Source organism: Ursus arctos, unplaced genomic scaffold (assembly GCF_023065955.2).
Source record: "Ursus arctos isolate Adak ecotype North America unplaced genomic scaffold, UrsArc2.0 scaffold_19, whole genome shotgun sequence".
NCBI classification, from domain to species: Eukaryota; Metazoa; Chordata; class Mammalia; order Carnivora; family Ursidae; genus Ursus; species Ursus arctos.
Window position 1 is genome coordinate 55,336,913 of NW_026622863.1, and position 11,577 is coordinate 55,348,489.

The 11,577-nt window shown below is 43.9% G+C and overlaps 1 protein-coding gene across 3 annotated transcripts in view; it reads left to right on the forward strand.

Annotated features, from left to right (window-relative positions):
* Positions 1 to 11,577, forward strand: part of LOC113247438 (KRAB domain-containing protein 5-like) — a 342,457-nt gene that overhangs the window by 278,120 nt on the left and 52,760 nt on the right. For all 3 annotated transcript variants that reach the window (XR_008960064.1, XM_048224174.2, XM_048224173.2), the window contains exons 3-4: positions 8,902 to 8,980; positions 11,348 to 11,474. Coding sequence is in view for 2 of the 3 variants with exons in the window: in XM_048224174.2 (XP_048080131.1) it covers positions 8,966 to 8,980; positions 11,348 to 11,474 (142 nt within the window). In the remaining variant the exon portion in view is untranslated. The remainder of the gene's footprint in view (positions 1 to 8,901; positions 8,981 to 11,347; positions 11,475 to 11,577) is intronic.

Sequence of the window (11,577 nt, forward strand, 5' to 3'; positions counted from 1 at the left end):
TTTAGGAAGACTTTTTATGGATTTCATTCTGAAATGTCCTTTTCCAGGCCCCTTGATGAATATGCATGTGCCCTTAGCTTAAAACTCACCCAGTTTTGTTGCTTAGGGAGCTAGATGCAGGAAATGTTCCTGGTGTTCTCTTTACTTGATACAACTAAAACCTGTCTTTTTCTTATTTTTGACTTGGTGGTGTTTTTGGCTCAACACCCACCATGAGGTGAAACCAGGTTTGGATTATAATTTCACCATTTATGTGGATATTTACTGTTTTAACCTTCAGGAACAACTGGATGTTCATGAATGGAAAAAAGGTCCTGAACGCATATGCACAAGAAGCACTGACTTTAGTGACAAAGACAGACATTTAGGCACCCAAACATGCAGTTCTCTACTCCCACGAATCTGCTCTTGGGTTTCAGCAAAAAGTGAGCACCTACCATTGAGACTGGGAATAAGCAGCCAAAGAAAATTTTGATCTCCTTCCAACTATTCAGTGAGGGGGGAGCCCAGAGAGGGGACAGACCCGGAAAATCTTTGGAAGAAGGTGGATCTGGGTGGGGCTGTGGACGGCGAGGGTTCTAGGCTTCTGATCTCCCCGCTACGGTGGATTGCCAGGTCATCTTCCTGAGTTTGTGTCGGGGACAATGGCAGGCTGCCCTAAAATGTGCCCCATTTGCCAGATTGATTATTTTGAAATAAAAGCTACTTAGGGAACAGTCAATGCAGAAAAAGAACACTCCAACCCCCATTTGTGTCCAGAAAGCAGGAAATCAATCTCCCATGTAATGGATAACTTTCCTGCAAAGAGAGAGAAAGAGGTATTCTTATCTTCACGGATAGGGAATTAGGAGCTGAGAAGTTTCCATGAACAAACTTGCTACTTTTCACAACTTTACTACCACTGCCTTAATTCCACTCAGAATTCCATGCTAATTCAAGGCCCAAACAGGAGTTTTCTTTATGCTGTCAAATTCTCACAGATGTATTGTCTCTTCTTTTTCCTAAAAAAAATCATAAAAACTGTCTACATTAGTTATTTTTATGGGCCTCACTTTCATTATTGGGTTTTGGGTGCATGCAACTAGACTTTGGGATTGTTTTCTGCTGTAATCTGTCTCTGTCAATTTGACACGTAGTCCAGGTAAAATAATCTTGAATGGTAAAGGAATATTATTCCTCCCCAACAATTTTTCCCTAAACTCCTAAATAACGTATGTGCATTGTTGAACATCTGTACCTGCCTACCTCAAAAGACGCATTCTGTTTGCACATATAATAAAATTCTTGTGCATCTGGGTTAAGCATTTTCTAAATTTGAGAGATTTTCATAACACCTTGTTATACTGAAAAGGGCGATGCACTGTGCCAGATGCGGTGACACAGTGCAGGTTAAAGTGCCCATTTTTAGTGACATTCTTGGGGTCCACTTGTGCTCCACATACAGTGTTGCTTAGAACGCCATCTGAGAGAGCTCTGGTCAGTGAGATGGAGAAGTGCCTGTCCTGAATGAAAAAGAAATAGCTTCCAATCAAAATCCCTATGTGCTGTCAGATTTTTTCTTACTCCTTCTTAATCATGAAACAGAGTTTGGTACCTAGTGGTGGGGCAACCATTTCAGGGCCACGAGAGATGAAAGAAGGGCACAGTGCTTCATACAGATCATACCAGAGCAAAAATGAGGAAAAAGAGGGTACCCCATGTGATGTCTCAGTCATCTTATCAGACACGGGCTTCCTACAAATTCACTGTGTACCTAAAACAAACTATACAGCTTATTTTCTGTAAGTATTACCCTTTCTTGGTATAGCTGAAGACAAGGGCACAGCTACAAAATGACATGGAGTATTATATTTCACCTGTAATCAATGGGAGTAACCTGCCACCCACTTCTTTGCAGTGGATTCCACAACTGATAGAAATCCCAGTCCTGGGGCGCCTGGGTGGCGCAGTCGTTAAGCGTCTGCCTTCGGCTCAGGGCGTGATCCCGGCATTCTGGGATCGAGTCCCACATCGGGCTCCTCCGCTGGGAGCCTGCTTCTTCCTCTCCCACTCCCCTGCTGTGTTCCCTCTCTCGCTGGCTGTCTCTCTGTCAAATAAATAAATAAAAAATCTTAAAAAAAAGAAAGAAAGAAAGAAAGAAATCCCAGTTCTACTCCAGATAGGGTGAGCGTAAGAACAGCAATAGCTGTGAAAGACCATGGGGATTTCTGGCCAAAAATTGGGTGGGTCATGTGACGCAGGGATAGTCACTGCCTCTGAGTGCTGACCTGTGTCCCCACTAATCGTTAACCAGCACAGAGCCCAGAGCACGTGACTACCCTAATCACGGGCTAAGAGGAACGAGGGAAGTACGTGTCAGCTCTGAGTCGCATCCCTGGAAGAGCACCGACCTACAGTGCATCAGACCTATGCTGGGTAATACACCTGGGATACCAGTGCTTTGTGCAGCCACAGCCCATGCCTTGCTGATCCTGCTATTACAGGGTCCAGAACGCTTCTTCATCTCCAACATCTAGTCTGTCGTGTGATGTCTTAAAGCGATGTCCACAGTGTTTCCATCATCCAATACTGTCACCATCCACTGCCAATAATCTAGGCCTGAGGAAGATCGGTAATCTCAGTCATCCAACAGCATCCGTTTGTCAGGAACACCCAAGATTTCAGTTAAATCATGAAGAAAAATAGGAATTCCCTGATCCCAGGAACTCACTGTAGTTGGCAAGTCCCCATGGCCTTTCCTTTTATTCATCAGATGACACCATCAGGAGCTGCCCTGGTGTTGCCTCCAGTTCCCTCCCCACATTTCATAAAGAGTTTTTCAGGTGTGCTTTTAAAATGCCTTATCTTAGGGCCCCTAGGTGGCTCAGTCAGTTTAGCATCTTCCTTTGGCTCAGATGATGATCCCAGGATCCTGGGATATAACCTGCTTCTCCCTTTCCCTCTGGTGCTCTCCCTGCTTGTGCTGTCTCTCTCCCTCTCTCTCTCTCTCTGCCTCTCTCTCTCTCTCTGTGAAATAAAGAAGTAAAATCATTTAAAAAATAGTCTTGGCCGCCTGGGTGGCTCAGTTGGTTGGGTGTCTGCCTTTGGCTCAGGTCATGATCCCAGGATCCTGGAATCGAGCCTGCGGTGGGCTCCCTGCTCCTCTGGGAACCTGCTTCTCCCTCTGCCTCTGCCACTCCCCCTGCTTGTGCTCGCTCTGTTTCTTTCTCAAATAAATAAAATCTTAAAAATAAATAAATAAAAATCGTCTTACCTTTCTTTCTAGGAGTGTAGATCATCATGTGTTACCTATGTTTACATCCCTCTCGTGCTGAATGTCTGAGTTTATACTGTGGCCCATTGTCCTCATGGCCGTCTAATCTGAATTAAGAGGTCAGTGAGGACTCTCTAGCCACAACACAGACAAAATACTGACTCAGATGGATTTGTAGCTGGAAATGAAACTGAAGAAATCAAGAAGAACTGGAGATCATTAAAAAATAAGACAAGTAGAATTTATTTTTCTGTATTCAGAGAGTCAGTTGTGCAACCTGGAAACAGGTTCCTCTCTTCACATGAGCAGAATTCATGCAGTTCTTCTTCCTGTAATCTTTCTCTCTTGCCTTGCCTTATATTGGAATATTTTCCTCCTACTTAAGGGGTATCTGTCACACACCCAGTACTGCCATGCGCGTATATTCACTTCATTTAAACATCAAGGAACCCCTCCATTATGATATGGGGCTCAGTCCTTTATTAGGATCCATGGTGGAGTGCCTCGGAGTTCCTGGGTAAGTCCAGATTGAGCCACTGAAACTGAAACAGATTTAGGTCAACTGTGTAGGAATCTTCTCTACAGAGTACACAGGGGGAATGTCTAGGGTGCCGAGGGAGATGGTTGTTCACAAGGGCAGTGGCTGAGGTGTCCTAGCAGAAGTTATAGTAACGTGTCACTCTGCAGAGTGTTGTTTAGGGGACGCACTAGTGAGAAGGGCCGGTGTCAGTTCAAGTCCCCTGTACTCCAACTGACTACACAAACAGGATGCCAAGGAGCACCCCATCATGGAGGGGTTTACCTCAACTGTCAGCAGCCCCCTGTATAATCTATAATACATCCATGTTGAGTCCCGGGTGTTACGAGGAGGAGAAACCGATGCAATAGATAAACTGTTGGAAATACAACCACACGTTATTTAAGTCTGAGGTCACTGAGAAAATGGATTACTAGTTATATTACATCAGCGTTATCAGATGGGTGGTAGATACTATCTGTTATCTACATTCTTAATTAAGGTGAGGTAGGTTAATATTGGTTAAATATTGGTTAATATTGGTTAAAAACCAGGGCGCCTGGGTGGCTCAGTCATTAAGCGTCTGCCTTCGGCTCAGGGCGTGATCCCCGCGTTCTGGGATCGAGCCCCGCATCAGGCTCCTCCACTGGGAGCCTGCTTCTTCCTCTCCCACTCCCCCTGCTTGTGTTCCCTCTCTCGCTGGCTGTCTTTCTGTCAAATAAATAAATAAAATCTTTAAAAACAATTGGTTAAAAACCAATATATTCTATCATTAAAATATATTAAGATCATACACAGACTAATTATGCATTTCAAATCCACTGTATGATCCTTGTTGAAAATACAGATTACAAGCATTCAAGAAGCTTTCTTGTTCTGATATAATGATCTAGGAGTCATAATTTCAATAATTTTTAGACCTGAAGTAATTATTAAGAAATGTCGATGTACAGGGGCGCCTGGGTGGCACAGCGGTTAAGCGTCTGCCTTCGGCTCAGGGCGTGATCCCGGCGTTGTAGGATCGAGCCCCATGTCAGGCTCCTCCGCTATGAGCCTGCTTCTTCCTCTCCCACTCCCCCTGCTTGTGTTCCCTCTCACGCTAGCTGTCTCTATCTGTGTTAAATAAATAAATAAAAAATCTTTAAAAAAAAAAAAAAAGAAAGAAATGTCGATGTACAATCATATGCCCTTTTAGGGAAGAGTTAGCTATCCTCTCCTGATATCTGGGAAGGAGTCTTCCTTTCAACCACGTCAGCTATTATTCTGTATATCTGTCTATTGCTACTGTAAAAATACATCAGTATTTTAACGGATTGCCACCACTTTTTCTTCATTTTAATTCCGGTTAGTTAACATAAAGTGCTATATTAGTTTCGGCTGGGCAATGCGGTGGTTAAACAACTCCATACATCACCCAGTCATCACAACAAGTGCGATCCTTGATTCCCAAACCTGTTAACCTTCACCCCACCCACTTCCCTCTGGTAACTACTGGTGTTTTCTTTATCGGTGAGTCTCTTTCTTATCTCTCTCTCTCTTGATTTATCTTTCTCTCTCCACTGTCCCTTAATTAAATTCCTCATGGAGAGGTGGACTGTGCTCACTCTATAGGGTCTTCTCATTGCTTTTCTGGTTTTTCATTATAATCATATTCTGATGTGTTCTCTCTCTCGCTTTGTTCTCTCCTGTTGTTGAGATATGTGCAAGCAGTTCCTGACTCCTTCACCCAGCCAACAGATCCTACTGACTATTCCAAACAAATTCGCCCCAGTGTCACTCTGGACTCTACAACAATGGCCTTCTGTAATAGTTACTCGTAGGAATAGATAGGGAGCAATTTCAGTGCATGGGTAAGGACATCTCTACAACCCCTGTCACCTTGAAGAAGTTATAGAGTATGAGTCCTTCACCCTTCAACAACCTTAATGATCTAAGAAACAATAGTTGCTCAGGGGTGAAGTGATGAAATGTAGAAACAGAAAAATGTTCGCCTTTAACCCAGAAGGCTGACCTGTAGCATTTTATAGTTTTGATAAGGATCAAATATGTGCTGGTTGGTACCTTCTTAAAGGGTCTCATGACTGCCTGTACATCTCACCTGTAGTTAATATCGAACTGAATGATAAGCACCAGAGAAATTTTGCAAAAGTAATTAAAAAAAAGATTTTATTTATTTATTTGTCAGAGAGAGAGAGAGACAAGGAGCACAAGCAGAGGGAGCAGCAGGCAGAGGGAGAAGCAGGCTCTTTGTTGAGCAAGGAGCCTGATGAGGGACTCAATCCCAGGACCCTGGGATCATGACCTGAGCTGAAGGCAGACACTTAACCAACTGAGCCACCCAAGCATCCCAGAAAGTAGTTTTATAAATAGAAATTTGAAGAAACATTTGTGATCTAATACTCCCTGCATATCTCCTCTACCCCCTTGGACACTAAGCATATAACCACAAGTTTCATGTAGCCAAAGTGCTGCCCTTTCTGCCCAGGGGTCCTGTCTCCCTGCTACTTAAATAAACTGTAAAACATCTCAAGAATTTGTTCCCTCTGGATGGGCTTATCAATCCCACAACAGTTTTGTTACTGAAAACTCCATTTTTGGCTGCTGGTGGCTCAAAAAAGGCAATACTTAAGACACGAGTTTTGATTGGAAATTAATATGAGCTTTACTCAAGAAGCTGGCCCCTTGGGAAGAAGGCGGAGTCTTGTCCCAAAACCGACTGCAGGGTTTGAGCCTGGTCCAATGAGTTTTAAAGGAGCTTGAGGCCAGTAATCGGTAAAAGAGGAGCCCGGTAATCTGTAACACGTCTTGCTGCTTGCAGACTCCATGGTGTCAGCTAGAGACGTTCTTGCAGATTGTGTATTCGTGCCCCTGGGGAGAGGGGTTGTGCAAGAGGGTTCTGATCCAAGTCTTTCTAGGAAACAATGCATGATCTATAGATACACAAAGAGGTTTGGTTTATCAATCACACATGCTAAAGGTGCAGGCTAATAACATTTAAAGACTGTGAAGTTGGGCAAAGGGGCACTGGCAGGGCTTCTAGGTAACTTAAAAAAGATCCTCTAGGTTTATTCTCTTGCTGCAAATGGAAGGATTTCCTTCTTTTGTGAGGTTGATTATATATGAAGAGTGAATGAGATGGCAGAACTCCTGTGAGTAATCTAGCTAATATCAGGACATTACCTTTTTATATTATGAAGGGTTGCCTGCCTGGTGTGGCAAAGTGTTGTTTGATAAACATTTGCTCTTTCCTTTTTCCTGTGAGTATACTTCCCTGTTTTTGAAATCCTTCATCCTTACCCTCTTCTGAAGTCACAGTGGCACGGAAGCATCGGTCACCTGTCTTTGAGCCTCGTATCTCAGAGGTTCCCATAATCAAGAAATTATTTTTTCTCTTGTCAATCTGTCGTACATCAGTTTAATTATTAGACCAGCCGAAGAATTGAGAACAGATGGGGAAAATGTTTTCCTCTCCTTTCACATTCATTCTGTTGTCAAAAACTAACCTCGGTGCTTCAGAGCCAAAATATAACTTGAAGACAGAGTTGGGGATAAAGAACGGTAGCGTTTAGCTTTACCAGACGGAGGAGGCTGCTGAAAGTGAGGGCCTCCAGAACTGCGAGCCCACCCAGAGGACGGGGCTGGGGGGGTTGTAGGGAAATACAGGATCTGGCCTGTTTCAACAGGATTTGTGTCTGTGCTGCCAGCCCTGTTCATGTTTTCAGAGTGGAACTGGAGTCCTGAAAACAGAAAACAAAGGCTAAGAAGGCGGAAGGGGAAGTTTGGGGAAGAGAGGGAAGAGGATACTTATTTTAAACTGTGAAGCCTCGCTATTGTTTTAATGCTGCCATTTGATTTCTGTTCAGCTTTCTGCTCTGAATCGGTTTCCGTTTGAGTCACCCGGGCAGCTGAAGTCAGACCACTTCATAGTCTACATTTGAAACCGCTCATTATTTTCTAGAACCCCTAAAATAAAGAAAAAGAATAACATCACATAAATAACATAATTTTCGTGAAAATATTGAGGAATTAGAATTCTCATGTAGTGTGGATGGGAGAGTAAAAAAGTACATTCAGTTTGGAAAACTGTGTGGCGGTTACTTATGAAAATAAACATGTACGTGCCGGAGGGAGCATGTTCTTAGCAAAATAGGTCTCTTTCCTTAAGGATTATTTTAGGCCGGTTGTGTGTGTGTGTGTGTGTGTGTGTGTGTGTGTTGGAGGGAGAGCGAGGGAGCGAGCATGCGTGCACCAGCAGGGAAGGGGGAAGAGGGGCCGAGGCAGAGTGACAGAATCTTAAGCAGGATCCTTGCTCGGTGGACGCTGACCTCATGACACTGAGATCACGTCCTGAGGTGAATTCAGGAGTCACATGCTCAGGCCCCTGCGCCGCCCCTGCGCCCCTCCGCGTGTTAAAGAAACAGCAGACAAAGGAAAAGCCCTGAAACACAGTATGTTTACTTTTGTAAGAGATATTTGCATTTTTAAGGGAACGCTCGGTTTGTAAGGGTGTCTCCCTCCGTGTAGCAGAAAGAGGGAGAACGTATAAATGTCTAGAAACTGATGAGTGAAAAAGGCATCGATTTTAAATCTGGTTAGCAACCACAGCCTTGATTACTGTGCTTTGCCTGGTCACCTCCCCAGATGCTTCCCAATAGGATAACGCGTGGAGTTTCCAAAATGATCCTTGCTGGTGCCCTCCCCCTCAGATTCTGTCAACTGGTGAAAACAGCAGTGTTGTGTTAATGAAGGGCTCCAGGTGATTCTCAGTGAGGCCAGGGGTAAGCACAAGGGCTTCCAGTTATTTTATGAGAGTTGAGATCAGGCTTTGGCTCAAGGAGAGGTGACAGGGTTTCTGCTCCATGAGTCTGGGAGGGTCAGGCCCGTGCAGGACACGGTTCTTCTGCCGTAGCTGAATTTGTGATAGTGTGTGGGAGGGGAGGCCCCCTGAAAGCAAAGAAGAAGTCAGGGATTGGTCTCCACAGAGGAGCTCATGGTTTCTGAAAGGCTCCTGACACAAAGGACTAGGAAGTTGGGCCTTTTCTGCATTTCAAAGTCCTGCCTTCAGGCCGAGCAGTTTTTAGAGGTGCAGAGGCTCTGTTGGTGGCTTTAAAGGCATTTTCTCCTGATGCAGCTGTGATTTCTCCACGAATCTCTTCTGAGAAAGAAATCTAGAGGACAAGGTGAAAGAAGAAGAAATGGCCAGTTCTCAGGTAAGCCTTGCGTCTGAGGTCAGAGGCTATCATCTTTTTCTCCTGAAATTCCTTGATTCAGAAATTGCAAATGTTGATTCCTCTAGTTCTGATATTTCTGTTTTATGCTTTCACCGAATTTTTGAAACCTTTTCAAAAATGATACTTGCGGTTAAGTCTTTAGAACAATTCTCCTCTGTATCCCAGAGCCTTCTCTCCCTTCTGTCCAACCTGGCTTTGAATAGGCCGTCAACAATTGTCACTTTGAATTAAAGTCCTGCAAGTATTGAAAACATTCCCTTTGTGCTTGATTCACAAGGGAAGTCTTTGAGTTCAAGATTCCTGTTGCTGATGGGGTTGGGTCCTGGGATATCAGTCAAGGAAAACAGCTCTTATTTAGGTCCCATCTGGATGCTTTTTCAGCTTGCTGTAGACCAGGAGTCAGAAAATGCATAAATAAACATGAGGGATATGAGGCTCAGAATAACTGGGAAAGTTCTTGTGGGGGCGGGGTGGAGGGGAGGGAGGGCAGATTCTTGTTCTTTAGATTGTGAAAAAGATACTTTATTTAAAATATAATAGATATTACAGGCCTTGGAAACTATGTGTGATTGAACTTTGTATAAATGCACTGTGTTCTCATAATTCAGCTTATATTCTGATTTAATGTTTGATGACCACAAGAACATACCAGTAATAATAGGTCCTTTGGTGTGCTTTAGGCACTGATGTCAACTTGTTTCCTCAGAGCTCATGTTACCCTCTTCTTCTTTTTTTTTTTTTTTTAAGATTTTATTTATTTATTTGAGAGAGAGAGAGTGAGAGACAGAAATCACGAGCAGGGAGGAGGGGCAGAGGAAGAAGCAGACTCCCCGCTGAGCAGGGAGCTGGCTACGGGGCCTGATCCCAGGAGTCTGGGATCGTGTCCTGCATGGAAGACAGATGCTTAACTAACTCAGCCACCCAGGCGCCCTCGTGTTACCTTCTTTTACTTACGTTGGTGCTCTCTGACAGATTTCTCCCCTATAAAGTTCATATTTTCCCCCTTAATAATCATAAGTATCTTAGATGGGTTGTCTGAGTGATTTGCAGAAATCAGCACATTTAAAGTGGAAACTTCTTTCTTCTGACTTGTTCTTGCTTCTAGTTTCTGTTGGGAACAAAGGTAAAAGAAATGGAGATAAACTGAAATTCAACTTGCAGACCCTTAATAAATACTTGAGATGGGCAGCGTAGGACATTCCATAAGGACTTCCCAACTGCCTTAATGTTAATGCTTCGCTAGAGGTAAAAAGCAAGCAGCTTGACAATAGCCAGGCCTCTGGGATCCTGTAAGTCCTCTTTAACATATGAAAATCCCTGCAGAAACTTCCTTTATTTCTATCCCCCAACTTAAAACTATATTATCAATGGCTTCCACAAGGACAGTGTGGGTCTTTCTGCCCAGGGATCCTGGGCCTGTGCTTTAATAAAAACAGCCTTTTGCACCAAAAATGTCTCAAGAGTACTTTCTTGACCCTTAGCTCGCTGGCCCCTGCCCATCAGTTTCCCCTGGACCATGGAGGCTGTCACCTTTGTGTAGCAGAGATACTGATTTCTAGGACTGGAGGTTCTAAGTCAGATCTGCATCTTGGAGGTTTTTATTTTAGGTCACAGAGTTACCCTTCTATTTACTTCTTTGTATTTGAAGGAAAAAACAACAACAAAAAACAACAATCACTTAACATGTTTGAGTGTCTTAAAATCCTGAAATATAGTAGAGTCACAGATAGAAATTATACGGTAGGCTTGTGACACAGAGGAAACTTGATTTGCAGCCAATAAGGAGATCACAGGGAATCACTTCCAAAGCAGACTCGCAGAGCCGGGGGAATGGTTTCCTTTTATTTAGGGTTCTGATAGAAATGCAGCAAGGGGGGCTTCATCATCTGTATAGAGCTGGGCATAAGGTCAAACAGGTACCTGAAGACAACACTTCCATACATACTTTGTATGTTATGTAAGTGAGGTTTGTGCTTATCCTAGGGTGGAGATGTTCATATTATAATGAGGTAAAAGTACCCTGGTTGCTCTTTGGTCCATCTACACAGGTGTGAGTTAGGGGTTGAGCTCAAACTGGGCTGGTCTAATCTCATCCTTTGGGCCATCATCTCCTTTAGTTGGATAGTTTCTTCCTTGACAGGAGACTAGACCATGGGGTCTTTAACTTTTACTCCAAGAAAAGGTGGAAAAAGAAGTAAAATGTGGGACAAAGGTCTGAGGCTACAAGCAGGTAACCAGGGAATGTCAGGTCGTGGGTCTAGCTGGTGACGTTAACTCCCTCTTGATCTTAGGGACCATTGTGAACTCTTGTCAATGGCAACTTGGTGACTGTGGTATTTATTGCAGGGACTGCTGACATTCAGGGATGTGGCCATAGAATTCTCCCAGGAGGAGTGGGGATGCCTGAGCCACACGCAGCGGGAACTGTACAGGGACGTGATGCTGGAGAACTACGGACACCTCCTGTTCTTGGGTGAGGATGACTCCTTCCACATTTCCTAAACCCTACTCTGGGTTTTCTTCTTCCTGTGAAGACTGTTTCTTGGAAGATTCCCCATGAATGCCTGGAATTCAGA